Source organism: Microtus oregoni, unplaced genomic scaffold, assembly GCF_018167655.1.
Source record: "Microtus oregoni isolate MIOR12 unplaced genomic scaffold, Mior012 000117F_ref0000505, whole genome shotgun sequence".
Taxonomy (NCBI): Eukaryota; Metazoa; Chordata; class Mammalia; order Rodentia; family Cricetidae; genus Microtus; species Microtus oregoni.
Window position 1 is genome coordinate 1994316 of NW_024544746.1, and position 19744 is coordinate 2014059.

At 47.5% G+C, this 19744-nt stretch overlaps 1 protein-coding gene across 1 annotated transcript in view; it reads left to right on the top strand.

Moving 5' to 3' along the window:
* Positions 1 to 4211: 4211 nt before the first annotated feature.
* Positions 4212 to 19744, top strand: part of LOC121444123 (nuclear protein localization protein 4 homolog) — a 48485-nt gene continuing 32952 nt past the window's right edge. Inside the window, exons 1-4 of the mRNA XM_041645906.1 lie at positions 4212 to 4420; positions 8677 to 8757; positions 11959 to 12071; positions 17133 to 17309. Of these exons, the coding sequence (XP_041501840.1) occupies positions 4406 to 4420; positions 8677 to 8757; positions 11959 to 12071; positions 17133 to 17309 (386 nt within the window). The 5' untranslated portion in view covers positions 4212 to 4405. The remainder of the gene's footprint in view (positions 4421 to 8676; positions 8758 to 11958; positions 12072 to 17132; positions 17310 to 19744) is intronic.

Here is a 19744-nt window from a genome sequence, read left to right on the forward strand (position 1 = left end):
CCTCCACGTGAACTGAGAAAGCCACGAAGACAGGTGGCCCGGGGCCTCTCTGGACGGGTTGTAGTCCCGGTGTAACGGTATCCTTGACTGTTCTGTAAACTGTCCACCTTGGAGCTGGAGAGCTGCAGACTCCGCCCACCCAGCCATCACAGTGAGATCATGTGAGGAGTCACATTTTAGGGCTTAAGGCAGGGCCTCTGCTTCTGTAGAGCAGTTGGTTTTTCTTCTTAGACCCTAACTCTTGGCCTTGGCTCTAGGATGCACAACCGTGACTTTGATAAGGTGGCTCTGGTGCTGGCCTCGTGGCCGTCACTGGTGAGTCCCATCTGTCCTCAGCCTGGTTGGCTCACAGGCTGCTCTATCAGCGCCCTCAAGGGAGCAGATCTCTGCCAATCGGCTCACAGTGCAGTCTGCCAGGAACCCACTGGACAACGCAAATGCCAGTTTATTCCCCTAGTTTATCCAGTGCAGAAACAAACCAGCATTCACGTTAGAGATGGCCCCCTCTGAGCTTCTCAAAAGCAGGGTTTTGTTATGGTCACCATGCAGTCCCTGTGTAAGGACTTGAGATACGCAGCAGGTTATGGAGCTAGAAAGCATGTTCAATGGCTGTCAACACTGGACCCTATCAGACACCATCTGTACGGCCCTGTGTCCCTCCACAGGTCTTCCTGCTTCTGATTGGGATCCGGATGAAATGTGGGTGTGTCTGTTAGTGTCGCTGCAGGCCCACAGGACTTTCGTAGATACTATCCACATGTTTAGGGCAAGAGAAAGATCCTGCTGGACCTGCCACAAGCCCTGTCCTGTTTCCACTCCAGACCCCCTGGGGTTCAGCTTTGGATGGACATTCCAGGCCCAGCCTCTACTTTTAGCTTTATATTCCATTGTTCTGGCTTATGATTTTATAATCCAGACCAATTTGCTGGCTTCCAGTGGTCAGCAAGCACCTGTGTGTCCTGGCCTTTGCCACCCCCGACTGCACCATCCCCGTTGCCTGGAGCCCCCAATGTCTTCCATCATCAACAACCCTTCTTTTTCTTTTCTTCTTCTTCCCAGCTCATGCTGAGGATGGAATCCAGGACCTCACAGAGCTCTATCCTTACCCGTCTCTGGCAGTTCAGACTGCCTTTTCCTTCCAGGCTCCTGCCACGGCTCAGGGCACAGCCGCCTGCCACTGTATAAATCCACTCAAACAAAATGTTCTCTGTTGGGCTAGGTTTGTAGCTCAGTGGGGGAGCATTAGCCTACTACTCTTGCATGAAGCTCTGGATCCTGATTCTGTTCCCCACATTGAAGAAAAAGGAGGAAGAGGAAGAAGGGGAAGAATACCAGAGACAGAGTTCTGACACGTGCCACAACGTGAGTGACCTTGAAAACATGCAAAGCAATATCAGCCAGATATAGAAGTCACATTTTTTTTGTTGTTGTTTTTCAAGAAAGGGTTTCTCTGTGTAGCCCTGACTGTCCTGGAACTTGCTCTGTAGACCAGGCTGGCCTTGAACTCACAGATCCCTCTGCCTCTGCCTCCTGAGTTCTGGGATTAAAGGGGTGCTCCACCCTTTAAACGTCATGCCTTATTCAATTTTTCCTGCGTGTGACCTTCAGGCAGGGCATTTAGTATACACCTGAGGCACCCCTATATGGACAAGGACATGAAGCAGGGTGGAGGCTGCACCAAGTTCCTGATGGACTTGGCAGCCAATGAAAAAGCAGCTCAGGCATTGTTGTTTAAGGGTTTTGAAGATCTTCTCAATGAGGACTATGCCCACCAAAGAGGAAGTTAAGAAGGAACTCACAGCAAGAACCTAGAGGAAGGAATGGAGACAAAGGCTACAGAGAAATACTGTTCACTGGCCTATTTTCTGGCCCAATCTCAGACGGCTTTGTTAAAGAGCCTGGGCCTACCTGGCCTTGAACTCAGAGCACCACCCTTCTCTGCTTCCAAAGGACTGGGGTTATAAGTGAGTGCCATCATGCCCAGGCCCATCTTAAAAAATAAATTGTGTGCATGTGTGCATATTGCTATAATGTGTGTGTGAAGTTCAGAGGACAACTTCCAAGAATTTGTTTTTCTTTCTACTTTGTGAGTTCAAGGGATTAAACTCAAGTTCTCAGGCTTGGCCTAGTTGGGGTAGGTGTGGCTTTGTTGTGGTAGTTGTGGCCTTGGGGTGGGTGTGGCCTTGTTGGAGTAGGTGTGGCCTTTGCTGGGGTAGGTGTGGCCTTGTTGGGGTGGGTGTGGCCTTGTTGGAGTAAGTGTGGCCTTGGAGGAAGAGTGTCACAGGTGGGGGTGCTTTGAGATCTCAGATGCTCAAACTAGGCAGGCTAGTGACTCACAATATCTTCCTTTGAATCTGTACACAGACCTCCCAGCCACCTCTCCAGCACCATGCATGCCTGTATGCCACCATGCTTCCCACCATGCTGACCATGGACTCTCTGAACTGCAAGCCAGACCCAATTAAATGCTTTCCTTTATAAGCTTTGCCATGGTCATGGTGTCTCTTCACAGCAATAGAAACCTTTTGTATCGGTCCTTTCTTTGGTTGTGTGTTCATCATTAACAGTCACCTGATATTCCATATCCACAATTGATCTGCCTATGGGGTAGCTGCACCAAGCAAGCCTATGTCCTTTTCCCCATGCTCCCAGGGTAAGAGCCACGCCAAGCCACGCCAAACACGAAGTTAGCATGCAGTGAAATTTGTTGATGGAATGAATACTCCAAAATTTAAATGACAGATGTTAAAGAACAGGTGTTGCCAGCACTAACATTGGCAATGATGACGGATTCAATGAATTTAACAGGAGGGGAACCAGGTATGGTGGCGCACACCTATAATCTCAGAATTTAGGAAGCAGGGGTAGGAAGATTTCAAACTTGAAACCAGCTTGGGCTACGTGAGACCGTGAGTAGCAATGGACTTTGGATGTGGACTCCTTGGTAGAGCGCTTTCCTACCGCGTGTGAAACTCCTGGTTGTATCCCAGTATCTATAAATCTGGGTGTGGTGGCACACTCGGTAATTCCAGCTCTAGGAGGTGTGTGGAGGGGGAAATGGGAGAATAAAAAGCTCAAGGTCAGGGCTGGAGAGGTGGCTTGACAATTGAGAACTTTTGGAGCTGTTCCAGAGAACCTGGGTTTGTCTCCCAGCACCCACATGGTGCGTCTCAACCATCTGAAACTCCAGTTCCAAGGGTTCCACTCCCTCTTCTGTCTTTCTCTGGCCCCAGGTACGAACATGGTTAACATACATATATGCAGGCAAAGCACTCATACACATAAGACACATAGTCTTAAAAACTAAAAAAAAAAGTTTAATCAGAAGGATTGGCACACGCCTTTAATTCCAGCACCTGGGAGGCAGAGGCAGGTAGATCTTTGTGAGTTGAAGCCAGCCTGGTCTACAAAGAGGTATCTGGGCTGTTACACAGAGAAACCCAAAACAAAAAATACCCAAAACAAAACAAACAAACAAACAAACATAAAACCCCAAAAAACAAATAAAACATTCTAAAATATAAAAAGAGGTTACATGAACATGCATTCAGAAACTGATCCATTAATTTGAAATCAATGGCGGGAGTGCACGCTTTTAGATCCCAGTACAGAGACCGAGGCACGTCACTGTGAGCGCCAAGCCAGCGTGGTTTGCAAAGTGAGTTCCGGTTGCTGCAGTGAGACTCTGTTTAAAAACAAAACAAATCAAAAACTAAGCCGGGCTTGGCGGTGCACGCCTTTAATTCCAGCACTAGGCAGGCAAGGCCGCCAGGGCTACACAGAGAAACCCTTTCTCAAAAAAACCAAAACAGTCAAACAAACAAAACCACAAAAGTCAAAACCAAAAACAAACAAGAAAACAGGTGGCTTTTAGCCTCTTAAAAAGATTTCCATAATGTCTTCTTCAAACCATATGCATGAGGTTACAAAAGAAGAAGCTCAGCTCATTGCTGGAAAATTGTGAAGACGGCACAGAACTCCCTCAACGGCTATTTTTCAAGGCGCTCTCTTCTTGGGGCTTTTCTGCATTGTTCTGCAAAGTTCAGGAACAAGTAAGTCTCTCTTTTACAGGATTCTTCCGAACCCTGAGTCTGCAGATGAGTCTAGAAGGCCCGGCCCAGAGGAGCCTGGGATGGGCGGGGCCGAGCGCGGCTCCACGTGCGCATGCGCGCGGCCGTTGACTAGGCCGGAACCTTGTTTCGCCTCCGTGTTCGCCCGGCGGAGTGCGTTGAGCGAAGCACAGTACGTCGGCGGCTGGCGGAGCCGGGAGGTGAAGCTGGAGCGGCGGTGGCGGCGGCGGCGGGAGGCCGGGACTGGGGCTGAGGCCGAGGCGGGGACTGCGAGGCTTTTGGGGAGGCAGGCGGCGGCAACCCGGGGCCCGAATCCGGAGACAGGAGCGGCCGCCATGGCCGAGAGCATCGTGAGTGCGGCGGCCGGGAGGGAGCGGGGCTCCGGGATGAGGCAGCAGATTTGCCGGCCTCCTGGGCGGGCCCGCGCGGGACGGAGCTCGGCGCCAGCGGCTTCTCCTTACTAGCCCTGGGTTTGTGGCGGTTCCTGCTGTAGCTGAGCCCGGAGAGGTTGGCGTCTAGGAGACCGAGCGGTCCGAGCGGAGCGGCCTCCCTTCTTTCTGTTGCCGCAGGTTGCTCGGACAGACCCCAACCTCCTCCCAGGCCCAGAAGCCGGTTGCGTCTTTTCCTCCTGTCCTTAGGGCTTTCTCCTCCCCCATCCCAGCACTGCCTCGTCATGATTTCACTCCGGAAGAGTAGTCGGGAGAAGGGCATCAGTAGGGAACCCCTTCCTCACAAAAGAAGTGTCCAAGGGGGCAGACAGCAACCTGGCGGGGCTGGCTTCTCTTTGGCAGAGACAACTTGACTACCTGTTTAAAAGGTTGTAATAAAGAAGGCTGATTTCACTTTAGCCTGACTGTAGGGATTGTGACCCCCTCCATGAAGTGTGTCAGGAAAACAGGAGAAAAACCAGCGGATAGCCGTTAGTTAACTTTTGGGAATGGTGTGAGAAACAGGCCGATCTGACGGAAGAGTTGTGGTCAGCGTTGAGGGTTATTTGGAATTTCTGGGCGAACAGAACCGTGTTGGGTGCTTTAGGCCTGGGACAGCTCAGCGGTGCTTCCCTGTATTCCAAATAACATCACTTTTTTCTGGATCCCATGGGTTTCCAGGAGAGGCCAGTTCTTGAGGCGTTTGTTTTATTTTTGAGACAGTTTTACTACTTTATCCCACACCATCCCTGACCTTGGCATCTTCCTGCTCAGCTTCCTCTACTACGGGGATTGCAGATAAGGGCTATCATTTCTGGTAGGTTTGGAGTTCAGGCTTTTCTTTGAGGGTGTCTTCTCTTTCTCCACTGCTCCATGGTAGGGCGTCTTCTGTTCTCTCCGTCCCATTCTGGAGATGTGCAGAGAAACCTCAGAAAGGCTGACTCCGTTTAAAAGCTAAAATTTGCTATCCTAGGTGACTCGCCTAGAGATAGGTGAGGTTATTAGCAGTTAGAACTGCTTCTTCAATTTTCCATGCACTGTGATGATCTTTACTGAGGTAAACCAGTTTGTTCAGGTATTCCAGATGCTCTCATGGGCACCATGGGTCTTAAGTTGACTTTCTCAGTTGTGAGTTTTTTTCTTTTTCTTTTTTTTTTGTTTTTCTTTCTTTTTTTTTTTTTTGTTTTTCGAGACAGGGTTTCTCTGTAGCTTTGGTGCCTGTCCTGGAACTAGCTCTTGTAGACCAGGCTGGCCTCGAACTCACAGAGATCCGCCTGCCTCTGCCTCCTGAGTGCTGGGATTAAAGGCGTGCGCCACCACCGCCAGGCCTCAGTTGTGAGGAGTTAATAAACAATTCTAAAGTTGATTTCAGAAGTTGTCCTTCTAAGATTTATGTGTTTATGTGTATGGGTGTTTTGCCTGCATGCCTTTGTACTATTTGAATGCCTGGTTCCCAAAGAGGCCAGAATAAGGCATTGGATCCCCCAGGAACTGGAGTTATAGGTGGTTGTGAGACAGCTTATAGGTGGTAGGAATTGAACCCAGGTCCTCTGGGAGATCAGCCAGTGCTCTTCACTGCTGAGCCATCTGTGAACCCCATTTTGAAAAATTATATGTGTGTGTGTGCCCATGTGCATATTACTGTAGGTGTTGGTAGAAGCCAAAGCTGAAGTTACAGGCAGTTTACAGTGCAGTGTGCATGCTGGGAACTGAACGAGGATTCTCTGCAAGAGCGTTCAGTGCTCTTACTTGCTGAGCCATCTCTCTAGCCTTGCTTGTTTTTAATTCAAAGGGAGATCTTTAAAGAATTGCTGTGGAGCAATGCTTCTGAGAGATTTTCTGTTTTATTTTTTTATTTTTTCTTGCTTTGTGACCTCATTTTGGCTACGTCCAGGCTGTCTTCCGGCTCCGGTGCACAAACCTTCCTTAGCTTCCCAGATAATTGGAGCTGCTGGTACTTGTTCCTCACACCTGCCTCACTCAGATCCCGTGTTCTCCATGTGTCCCCATCTGTCCGATCCATGTATTCTCCTCTGTAGCCTGTGTCAGAGGTTAATCCAGAACATTTTCAGTACAAGCCTGTCTCTTGTTAAACCCAGACTCCCATGCCATGTTGTTAATCAGGTAAAGTGACTTGCACTGTAGAATTTTTCTTAGGCAAGGTAGGTGTTGTGGCATCGGCCTGTAATTCCAGACTTTGGAAGTGAGGCATGGAGGATAGAGGGTTTGAAGTCAGTTTGGTCTACATGGTGTGTGCAACCAAATCAGAATCAACCAAACAAAAGGATTCTTTCTTGCGATTTCTTTCTCACAGTACCTGGGTGACAGGCTCCCATCCTGAGTGACTGGATGAGGGAGCATTTGTAGAGCCTTCTGCTAAGAAGCAGAGGGCTTCACTTTTCGACATGCCTCAGTGTTAAAGACAGATTGAAGAATCAAATATGTTGAAATAGTTTCCTTACACTTATAAAGGTGTTTTTCCTAGGTAGCAAATCCTAAGAGGAGAGTGCTGAAAATCAGAACTCACTTATGTTTGAGCTCAATACAGATGACTGAGCAGGGTGAGGAAACGAGACAGATGTGGCTAAGAAGCAGACATGTGCACAGTTTTGTGCCCTTTGACGATTGGCACATTCACAGCGATTACCCAGACCAGAATCTAAATGTTGAGCATGCAGGAGAACAAGTGAAAGCCACTAAACATTGAGAGACATGATTGTGCTACATTAGAAAATCCACGTTAATTTTAATTGGTTTGATGGAAGTAGACAGAGTTCAGTTGCCTGTGAGCCACCGTGAGTCCTCAGTGTGTCAGGAGAAAGTTTTAGCAATGCCTTGTCACAGTTTTTATCTGCAAAGCGTTTTCTATGTCGTGCACCATTGCTTACTGCTGGAGCAGGAAGTGCGCAGAGACCACTTCTGAGGTCTTCCTTCTCAGCCCTCGGGGACTGGACAGCAGCTGCCTGCCTGGTTTATAGGGCGTGCCAGTTCATGCCAGCATAATGAATGACATCTTCTCGGAAAGCTTGGATCAGTGTGGAAATCAAGACTTTATAAACTGGCCCGTGTGTAGGAGTCTTGTAGGCCAGCCAGCGTGTTTAGCTTTGCCTTGCCGTGGACATACATTTTGTTAAAACCCTGCCTAGAAACCAGACTATTATAGAGTTTACCATGGTACTAAGGGCCTTCATTTTATTTTTTAATTAATTTATCGTTTATGTGTTTATACGTGTGGGTGTGCGCGCACGCACGCATGCGTGAATTTATGTGCCCACAAGCACGCGGGATCCTGTGGAGCAGAAGTGAGCATTTTATCCCCTGGACCTGGAGCTACAGACAATTGAGAGCCGCCATGTAGGTGCTGGGAATTGAACCCGATCTTCTGTTAGAGCAGCTATAGCTCTTAAGGGCTGATCCATCTCTTCAGCCCTTCTGTTTTTTAAAAATGGTTTCATGTGATGCCCTCTTCTGACCTTGAAGGGCAGTACATGCGTGTGGTGTACAGACTTACGTTTGGGCAGGTAAAACACTTACACATGTAAAATAAAATTAAAAAAAAGAATCTGTCTTGCGATGGTGTCATGTAGCCCAGGCTGGCCTTTTCTGTTGCTCTTGCCTCTACCTCTGGAGTGCTTGGAATTACAGCTATTCCCAGCATGTTTAGCTTTGACACTGTATGTGTGCTCTACACGGAACTATAAGGTGTGTGAGTCAGAGTGTACTCTAGCCGGTTTCTCATGTGTTGATGTACCCCGCCTCTCTTGTTTCCCCTTCAATCAAAATGGAGTTGGGGATTGAGACGGGGAAGCATTGAGACTAGGGAGGTGGTTTAGTGGGTGAAGGGCTTGCTGTGCGGGCCTGAGGGCCTGAGTTCGGGACTCAGCGGTGCACATCTAATTTAGCACTGCAGAAAGGGGAGATGGCTGGGGCCCAGCTGCTCGCTGGCCAGCCAGTGTAGCTGAAATGTTCAGTGAGCTCTGCCCCCAAAAGCTAGTGGAGACCGGTAGAGGAAGACACCCTCTGTGGCTTCTTGGTACCGTGTGTGAATATGCCGTACCTGTGTGTACACAGCAAAGGAAGGTGGGGAAAAGTGACTTTTACCTTTAGTTTCAATAACTTCAAGTATGAGTCTTAGGTGCCTCGCTGGCACACTGACCTTCTTCCTTCACTTACAACAGATAATCCGCGTCCAGTCCCCGGATGGAGTGAAGCGCATCACAGCCACAAAGAGAGAAACAGCGGCAACGTTTTTGAAGAAGGTACCTGTGACATCTTTCAGGGCTTGTTTCCCCCAGTGTTCCTGTCCGTGCCTTTTCTCATCTCCTTTTTCACTGCTGCCACCAGGTTGTCACTCGTGTGGCTTTCTCTGTGTGGGTGAACTGGATACCTGCTGGGTCATTTGGTGGTGGGGGTGGGGGCAAAGGTGGGGAGGGAGAGAGGGAGATGGGGCAGGCAGAGACAGAAAGACCTAAGCCTCACTCTGTAGACTGGCCTTGGACTTGAAGCCATTCTCCTGCCTCAGCTTCTTGAGTGCTGCTGGGAGTACAAATATGAGTCACCGTGCTATACTCTGTCCGAATCATATGTCTGTCACGGTTGCTATCTACCAGACCGTGGGGAGATGGCAAAGGACTTCGCAAGAGTAATTTTTGAGAATGAAAATTCAGAACTGAGCGTGGTGCTCACACCTGTGGTTTGTTCTCAGGAGGCTGAAATGAGAGGTTTAGGGCCTGCATAGGCCTTGTAGTGAACTGCAGATCAGCCGGAGCCATGGAATGAGACACTCCTCACACACCGAGCAAGGAACATGTCTCATACAAACAGAATTTGGAGAAAACTTCAGTTTGCTAAAGGGACATTATTAAAAAGAAATGTTTAGAATGATTCCATTCTATTTACTTATTTTTGTTTTGTTTTGAGACAGTGTTTCTCTATATAGTCCTGGCTGTTTTGGAACTCTATGTAGACCAGGCTGTCCTCAGACTCATAGAGATTTGTCTGCCTCTGCCTCCTGAGTGCTGGGATTTGAAGGCGTGTGACACCACACTAAGCTCCTTCTTTTTATTTTTTTGAGATTGTGCTAACTGGCCCAGAACATGCCGTGTAGATCTGGCTGGCCTTGTCATGCTGGCTTTGATTTCAGAAAGGTCTGTCTGCCTCAGCCTCCTGATTATTTATTTTATGAGTGTGAGTATTTTGCCTGTGTGTATGCCTGTACCACATACATGCATAGTTCATGGTAGCCAGAAAAGGTGTTGGATTCTCCTGGAACAGGAGTTACAGGTGGTTGTGAGGCACCATGTTGATGCTGGTAACTGATTCTGGGTCCTTTGCAACAGCATACATACAGTACAGTGCTATTAACAGCTGACCCATCTCTCCAGCCCTGCCCCCCACCCATCTTTTTTTTTTTTTTAAGTTTTTAATGTGTATGGGTGTTTGTCCTGCATGTGTTGCCAGGTTTGTAGACATTTGCCTGCACGCCTGTTTAGCAGACATAACTGGGCTGTTCTGGCAATTTTGTCATTTTTATGTTCACAGATCTGTCAGTAGGATATGTGTACCATATACAATATTAGGTGGCTGTGAAGGCCAGAAGAGGGGGCTCAGATCCAGTTGGAATTGAGTTAAAGATGGTTGTGAATTGCAATTGCCACATGGGTGATTGGAATTGAACCTGGGTCCTTCAGAAGAGCAGCCAGTGCTCTTAACCACTGAACCATTTCTTCAGGATACTCCTTCCCTCTCCAGTTCTCTTTTAGAGAATTAAAGCCACATATTTTTGAATGTGTGTATAGGGAGCGATGGAGAGAGCTTGGGTCAGACTTCAGGTGTATGGGAAGTCTTAAGCAAAGCAGGGACAGTAGCTTTTGTTTTACACTTTGTACCAAAGGCCAGCAAATTGTGGCCCCCCTCTTTTTTTATCATTGTTAATATGATATATAAATAAGTGGAAGTAATATAATTATCAATTTTATTTGCTATTAGCATTTTTTAAAAATTTTATTTTGTTTGCATTGGTGTTTTGTCTGCATGCATGTGTGAGGGTGTGAGATCTTGGAGTCACAGACAGTTGTGAGCTGCCATGTGGATGCTGGGAATTGAACCTGGGTCCTCTGGAAGAGCAGTCAGTACTCTTAACCACTGAGCTATCTCTCCAGACCCGCTATTAGCAACATTTTATAACCAAACACAGTGTCATTCTTTTTTTTTTTTTTGATTTTTCGAGACAGAGTTTCTCTGTAGCTTTTTGGTTCCTGTCCTGGAACTAGCTCTTGTAAACCAGGCTGGCCTCGAATGCACAGAGATCCCCCTGCCTCTGCCTTCCGAGTGCTGGGATTAAAGGCGTGCGCCTCCACCGCCCAGCTCACAGTGTCATTCTTTTTTTTTTTTTTTTTTTTTTTTTTGGTTTTTTCGAGACAGGGTTTCTCTGTGGTTTTGGAGCCTGTCCTGGAACTAGCTCTTGTAGACCAGGCTGGTCTCGAACTCACAGAGATCCGCCTGCCTCTGCCTCCCGAGTGCTGGGATTAAAGGCGTGCGCCACCACCGCCCGGCCACAGTGTCATTCTTGAAGTATTTTCTTTTCTCTTTAATATTTATTTATTTATTATGTATGCAATATTCTGTCTGTGTGTATGCTTGCAGGCATGCACACAGACAGAATATTGTATACATAATAAATAAATATTTTAAAAAAAGTTATTTGGAAATTACTTTCTGTTCACAGGGTCTAACTCTGCTGAGTCAGCTTCTCTGCAGGTCTTGTTCCAAAGGGTCCTCTTCTGCCACTGTTCAGAGGACACTGACTCCCAGTCCCCTGGCTGCTCATTGCATTTTGACTAGCAGAGCTCAGCGACCAACTTTTCCGTTCTTTGGTCATTCATTAATTGGTGTGTTTGGTGGGGTAGAAAGTTAGGCTGTTGGTAGTGACAAGTTCACGCAGTCTAGGCAGGTAGTCAGTTTGGATACAGACAGGCTGTAAGGCCATCTTGTTTACAAGATATGTCTGTGTTCAAGGTGGCATTATATGACCATTTTTAACATGTTTTTTTATGTTTTTTTGACATGTTTTAATATAATTAAATTTATTTTTGGCTTTTCGAAACAGGGTTTCTCTGTGTAACTACCCTAGCTGTCCTGGAACTTGCCCTGTAGACCAGGTTGGTCTCGAACTCATAGAGATCTGCCCGCCTCTGCCTCCCAAGAGGGACTGAAGGTGTGCGCCACCACTGCCTGGCTTAGCTTCAGCTCTTACATTATTTATACAAGGCCTGTGTTTCCCGTGGACCTCTTACCTAAGTTGGCCCTGGTATGAGAAGTACAGGTTTTCTTAGAGTGAAGCGACAAGAGACCTGTCTGATGAGCTCGTTCTGACTTTACCAAGTGTCCCCTGTGGTCCTGGCGGCCTGTGGCGGGTCCGTGGGGATGCTTCACTCCATTTCTTTGTTTGGGGCTTGTAGGTTGCAAAGGAGTTTGGATTCCAAAACAACGGCTTCTCGGTTTACATCAATAGGAACAAGACTGGAGAGATCACAGCGTCGTCCAGCAAATCCCTTCATCTGCTAAAAATCAAGTAAGCATCCTGCAGTGGGAGGAACTAGATCAAGGCCCCAGCTGAGGCTGTCTGGATTTCCTCTTCACCTCTGGGCACTGCTCTAATTATGGCCTGTGAGTTACCACTGTGTTGCTTGGCCAGTGTGCAACAGTCGTACTAGACCAGCAGTTACTGTTGGCGGGTTTGACCCTGGGATTCTGGAATGGTGTTAGGACAAGGTTATCTGAAGTAGGGTCAACGACTTGTCCGGGGTAGATGACATAGAGCCCAGCTGTTTGGGAAGAGATCACGCCACGTCAGCCCCGCTTACTGAGAAGACAGGCAAGATAGGGTGGCCCGTTTCTACTTAAGTTGTCAGTGAGGCTTTGGGAAAGGCCTCCTACTCATCTCGTGTTTATGGTCCTGTCTGACCTGAGTGCGCAGTGTGCAGAGGCGCAGATGTTTGGCTTTGATCTACAGCATGCTCCGCCTCTTCTAAACTGTGCGCCTGCGTTAGTGAGCATGTCCTGGAACTAGCTCTTGTAGACCAGGCTGGTCTTGAACTCATGGAGGTCGGTCCGTCCGTCCGTCTGTCTGTCTGTCTCTCTCTCTCCCGAGTGCTGGGATTAAAGGTGTGTGTCACTACCGCTTGGTGCTTGGTGAGATAAACTTTTAAAAATTTGAAATATTTAAAAAGTATGTGAAAGTAAAGGACAGCCAGAGCGGCATAGTGTGACCTGGTCTCAGACTTTAAAACTATACAGTGTGACCTGGTCTCGGACTTTAAAACTATACAGTGTGACCTGGTCTCGGACTTTAAAACTATACAGTGTGACCTGGTCTTGGACTTTAAAAGGGCCTGAGGAGATGGTCAGAAGTTAAGGGCACCGACTGCTCTTCCAAAGGACCTGGGTTCGATTCCCAGCAACCACATGGTGGCTCACACCCTCACACAGACTTACATATAGGCAAAATTCCAATGCATATAAAAGTAAAATAAATAAGTTATTTTAAAAAAAAAACTTAAGGAAAGAGAATATGGCTTGAGTCTCTCACACAGTCTAGGAGGCTGAGGAGAGTTGAGCTGGAAGCTGTCCCTCCCTCCTACCCCGTGGAATACTTTCACAACTGCTCTCTGGGTTCCTTGCCCTGAAACCTGATTGGGTAACACACGGTCTCTGGGTGTTGCCCTTGCCTAGGAGTACAGCGTGTCTGTTTTCCCCTTTCATACTGTCTTGTTCTGAGCTGGAGTCCCTATTTCAGACTCTAGACACATACCCTCGTACCACTCTTGCTTCCAATACCTGTTTTCTCAACACCGCTGTCACCTTGCCGGAAGTGCTGTCAGAAACACCAGGCAAGTGCTGTCCCTCCGAGCTGTGCCCCTAGGTCTTCGCTCCCCATTTTTTTTTTTCCCAAGACAGGGTTTCTCTGTGGTTTTGGAGCCTGTCCTGGAACTAGCTCTTGTAGACCAGGCTGGTCTCGAACTCACAGAGATCTGCCTGCCTCTGCCTCCCAAGTGCTGGGATTAAAGGTGTGCGCCACCACCGCCCGGCTCGCTCCCCATTTTCTTAAAAAAAAAAAAATATTTATTTATTATTCTGTCTGTGTGTATGCCTGAAGACCAGAAAAGGGCAGCAGACCTCATTACAGATGGTTGTGAGCCACCATGTGGTTGCTGGGAATTGAACTCAGGACCTTTGGAAGAGCAGACAATGCTCTTAACCGCTGAACTATCTCTCCAGCCCCTCCACTCCCCATTTTATTTTTTTTTTTTTTAAAATATTTATTTATTTATTATGTATACAATATTCTTTCTACATGTATGCCTGCAGGCCAGAGGAGGGCACCAGACCTCATTACAGATGGTTGTGAGCCACCATGTGGTTGCCGGGAATTGAACTCAGGACCTTTGGAAGAGCAGGCAATGCTCTTAACCGCTGAGCCATCTCTCCAGCCCCCCATCCACTCCCCATTTTAAAACTTTATTTTGGGACAGTCTTTCTGTGTTGCCCAGGCTCGTTCTGGACTTTACCTTGTCTCTCAGTCTCCTGAGTAGCTGATTATAGACAGGTCTAGCGGAAACATTGTTTGATTCCCTATCACACTGCACTTCAGGGTTCCACGCTGCTCCTAGCTCTTTCTTGGAAGGTCTCTGTTGAATTCTCTGAAGTCTGTGTTCGTGTCTTGTAATTCCAACATTTGAGTCCTAGACCTTCCTTTCTCCCTCATTCTCCCTCTCCCTCCCTCTCTCTCAGCACTTGTTTCTGTCTACTCTTGTTTGAGGGAATTTAGTTCCCTTGAATTTTGGTTTTTTATTGGGGAGGTGTGAGGAAGCATAGCCTCTAACAGGTTCTCTTTGTTCCAAGTTGATTTTAGTGGCATTTGCTGTGTGAACACAAGGGGGTGCTGTGGAGCTGAGACCTTGTGTCTTTCTGGTTTTGGTCTCCAGGCCCCACTCCTTTTGCAGGCCTCTGCTTGAGCCCTGGAGGGGACTTCCCTGCTGTGCATCTGGTGGAAGGAAGCGGACTAGCAACTAGACTAGCGTTCTTCTTGGTTTCCATTTGAGCTCCAGGATTCTTTTCGTTTTTCAGACTTCCCTTAGTCATCTGGGGGTTTTTGTTTTGGATTTGTAATCCAGGCTGGCCTTGTTCTTGAGGTGCAACTAAAATGACCTTGTGATCGTAATGCTCTTGCGCTCCCCTTTCCAGTGCTGGGGTCACAGGTGTGCACTGGCAAGCCTGGCTGATCATTTGGTTTTATGTGGGAGTTTCAGGCTAACAGTCTTACGGGGCAGGGAGCTCAGGGCTTCCTCTCCTGTTGCCCAGTGAACACCGCAGTCTTGATCAAGTTCTTGATCCTGGCCTTGGCCAAGGGACGGTGGCTGTGTCCTCTTCTGTTTTTACTGACTTGACTTTTGGAACCCTGGGTACTTTGTACCTTAGAGCTCAGCAGTGTTTTTACAGTGTATTTGTTAAAATTGATCCAGGGTCTGAGCCAAGTAGTTTATAGCTAGAGGGTGTTTAGGAATATCTAATTCACTGCTAGAAGCAGAACTTCTGGTTACAGTTTGGCAGTTTTATTGCCTATGAATTATGGAGGAATAAGAAGGTGAGAGTAGCTCTTGAGGTCTGCAGCTGTGCTGCTAGGGCCACGAGTCCTGCAGTGTTTGCATTTGCAGACTCTGCTCTTCTTTTGCTTTGCTGGTCAGCACTGGGCCAGCCAGCTGTTCTTCCAGCTTTTTTCTTGTGCATTCTGTTGATGGCAGCTGAAAGTTTGCCACATGTTCTGTCATCTTGTCTTCAAAGGCCGGAGCCGATTTAGTGCCACAAGTAGTGTCGAGTTAGAGCCCAGCAAGGAGACTTGTGGGAATCTGCCCTACAGAGTAAGTGTTGGCATCTGTTGGTGGTATGTTCTTCACAGTGACAGAAACCTGCAGGGGTGCCCTTTAGCATACTGAGCACCTCCCTGGGGAGTGGTGAGCCAGGCTGGTAGCACACATCTGTAGTTTTAGCACTCAGTAGTAGAGGCAGGAGGATTCTGAGTTTGAGGCCATCCTGGGCTACATAGTGAGATGTGTTTTTTCTTTATTTTAGTTAGGATTTCTATTGCTGTGATAAAACATCACAACCAGAGCAGTGGCGGGGAGGGGATTGATTATTTGGCTTACATATCCTGGGTCACAGTCCACTGAGGGGCGGGCAAGGCAGGAATGGAAGCAGAAACTATGAAGAAATTACTCATTCCTTTAAAAAAAAATTACTATGCATACAGTGTTCTGTCTGCATGAATGCCAAAAGAGGGCACCAGACCTCATTACAGATGGTTGTGAGCCACCGTGTGATTTCTGGGAATTGAACTCAGGACCCCTGGAGGAGCAGTCAGTGCTCTTAACCTCTGAGCACTGTTCTTAATGACCTGACCTGCGCAGCCTACTTTTTTAAGCACCCCAGGACTACCTGGCTAGGGGTGGCACTACCAATGATGGGCCGGACCCTTCCACATGCATTGCTAATTAAGAAAATGTCCTATAGGCTTGCCTATAGACCAGGCCTTTTTTTGCTGTTGTTGTTTTGGTTTTTGCTTTTTAGAAAAGGGTTTCTTTATGTAGCCCTGTCTGCCCTGAAACTCACTCTGTAGACCAGGCTGGGCTGGAACTCAGATCTGTTGGCCTCTGCTTCCCAAGTGTTAAGATTAAAGGCATGAGGGGGCTGGAGAGATGGCTCAGAGGTTAAGAGCATTGCCTGCTCTTCCAAAGGTCCTGAGTTCAATTCCCGGCAACCATATGGTGGCTCACAACCATCTGTAAAGAGGTCTGGTGCCCTCTTCTGGCCTGCAGACATGCACACAGACAGAATATTGTATACAAAATAAATAAATAAATATTTAAAAAAAAAAAAAGATTAAAGGCATGAGGCTCTACTGCCTGGCCCTAGAGGCCAGTTTCATGGAGGCGTTTTCTCAATTGTGTCCCTAGTTCTCTAGTTTGTGTCTAACTGATCTAAAAAAGATAAATACGAAATAAAAAAACAAAACCACCAAAACCACCAACCAGGACATTCAGGATTATGCCTGTGGAGTTGACTGTGGCAGATGTTTGAGGCTGTAGATGAGAAGAGCAAGATGTGAAATAACTTCTCAGTCAGTTGTTGTGACGGCTTCATCCGTGTCCGGGTGCTTGTGAATCAGTGATGGCTTCATCCGTGTCCGGGTGCTTATATGTGAGCTACATAGATGGATGGAGAGCTGAATACAGGGCTTAGGAGTGGCAGAGAAGAAGCCGTACCTAGAAGGAACAGAAGGGCTGCCATCAGGGCCCAGGTGAGCACAAGCTGTGTTACATGTACAGTCATACACTAGATATGTCTCACAGCCTTCAAAATAAATTGGTAAGAGCAGTTAAATTTCAGAGAATCTGCACTGATGTGTATAATGCCAAGAAACAAATGATTCTGTTCTCTTAAAATCAGGAGCTTCCCTATGTAGGGCTTTAGGCTGTAGAATTTGTCTTTGGAAGCTATCAGATTCATGTATCCACACCAAACTGTGTGGTTTGGTTTTGGAGGAAAGAATGGCATTTGATGTTTGTCCTTTGAACAGGCATGGCGATTTGTTGTTCCTGTTTCCCTCGAGCCTTGCTGGACCTTCGACTGAAATGGAGACATCGACCTCAGTAGGGTTAAAGGCCTTTGGTGCTCCTAATGTGGTTGAAGATGAGATCGATCAATATCTCAGCAAACAGGACGGGAAGATTTATAGAAGCCGGGACCCACAGCTGTAAGTGCTCCGTAGGGCTCCTGCCTGTGGAGGGCGCCTAATGGATCATTAGAGGAAATATTTCAGAGCTTTTGTAATCTTAGCCCTTGGGGGCAGGCTAGCTCACGAGACCCAGTCATAACAAGTTCCATGTTAGTAAGTATCTGGTAAGGTGAAAGATCTGAGTTTGGCCATCTATTTTCACATTATTTTACTGCGTGTTACCTTGGCAACTTTAAAACAGATTCCACACAAAGTGATTAGTAGGAGTATAAGCCTGGGGGAAGTGGCGCACACCTTAGCCAGCATTTAGTCAGAGGCAGGCAGATCTCTGAGTCTGAGGCCAGCTTCGTTTTTAGAGTGAGTTCCAGGACAGCCAGGGAGGTTACACAGAGAAATCTGTCCCCCCCAAAAAAAACAAAACAAAAAGACAAACAAAAACTATTAGGAGTATGTGAGCACTAAGAATGAAAGGTGTCCAGGGACAGCTGGGTCTGTTGGGCCTTTAGATACATGGCCCCTCCCACACAGAGGTAGCAGAAGGGATGGATGGTTCAGTAAGGGCTAAGGCTCTGACTTCTCAGGAGCAGGAGCATGGCCATCAGTAGGACGGCCTGGGCACTAGGTGCCAGTGTGTGCCCTCCAGTTATGTGGAATGTAGTGCGTTGTACATTCCTTCATTTTAGACTTTTCCGTAATTCTTTTTACAAAAACCAGTTAGGGACTGGAGAGCTGGCTTAGCAGTTTGATTCTCAGCGTCTACCTGGCAGCTTACAGCTGTCTGGGCTCTGAGCACCGGGCATACTGCACATGCACACAGGAAAACAGGGACACCAGCCGGAAACATGAGGATTGGCTCCCAGCAATGTGAATGTACGGGAGTGGAGCTGTGGGTCTCTGCAGTGGGTGCCACTCTGTAAATGTGGTCAGGGACTGACACTGGAACCCTGGAAATCCAAGTGCTACTTCAGCAACTTGTGTGTAAGGTGGACTAGGCACAGATGCTGCCTTTCCTTTGTGTTTCTCCCCAGGAACTCACCATGGTCTGGGCTTTCATGTCTCCAATAGCTATTTTTAGAACACCTGCTCCCATGTGTTAATTTTGCTCTTCAGAAATGAGCTGGCCTAGCCGGGCAGTGGTGGCACACGCCTTTAATCCCAGCACTCAGGAGGCAGAGGCAGGTGGATCTCTGTGAGTTCGAGGCCAGCCTGGTCTACAAGAGCTAGTTCTGGGACAGGCACCAAAGCTACAGAGAAACCCTGTCTCGAAAAACCAAAAAAAGAAAAAGAAATGAACCGGCCTCTTACTATGGAGGAGCACAGTGTCCACCTCTTTTCTTACTATAGAGAAGTCCAGAGTCCACCTCTTCTCTTAATATAGAGGAAACACAGTGTCCACCTCTTTTCTTACTATAAAGAAGCACAGAGTCCACCTCTTCTCTTTTCCCTTTCTTTTTTTCCCCCATGATGGGTTTCTTTGTGAACCCTGGCTGTCTTAGAACTTGCTGTGTAGACCAGGCTGGCCTCGAGCTCCCAGGATCTGCTTGCCTGAGTGTTGGGATTAAAGTTGTGCCACATCACGCCAGGGTTAGGCAAGACACTCACCACTCCATTAAGCCTCTCTTGGTTGTGCCACCAATGCCTAGCTAGTCTAGCTCTTTGTTCCTTAGGACTACAGTTTGACGTTCCTCTCCATCCCACTGCTGCCCTCATAACTGAGCATCTCGCTTCCCAGGGGCCTGGGATGTCCCGCACCCAGATCCTTGGCGTCCTTGTGTTTCCTGGGTGTGCATGATGTGCACATTTCAGACCTAGGGCTGCTTGTGCAGCACTATCAGGGCTTCTACCCTTTTCATTCAGTATTGGCTTTTTTTGTGGGTTCGGGGGTGCAGGATTTTTTTGTGTATCCCTGGCTGTCCTGTAACTCACTCTGTAGATCAGGCTGGCCTCGAATTTAGAGATCCACCTACCCCTACTTCTCAAGTGCTGGGATTAAAGGTATGCACCACTACTGCCCAGCTTTTCCTTAACATTTTTATTTAATGTGACTTAAGACATTTTATTTTCCATGTTGGAGATGGAGCATCACCTTGTGTGTTTGGGGAGCACTCTATTTTTAGTTAGTGTCATGTTAAGCAGCAGTGGTTATGGTCAGGTTTTTCACTTTCCTTTTCCTTCATTTCCCCTCCCCTTTCCATTTCTTCTCCTCCCCACACCATTCTTCCTTTCTTCTCTACCCCTTTCCCATCCTCTTTTGAGACAGGTCCTCTCTGTGTAGCCCTGTCAGCCAGACTGGCCTTGAACTTGCTTTGAGTCTTCTTTTTTTTTTAAAAAATATTTATTTATTTATTATGTATACAATATTCTGTCTGCTTGTATGCCTGCAGGTCAGAAGAGGGCACCAGACCTCATTACAGATGGTTGTGAGCCACCATGTGGTTACTGGGAATTGAAAT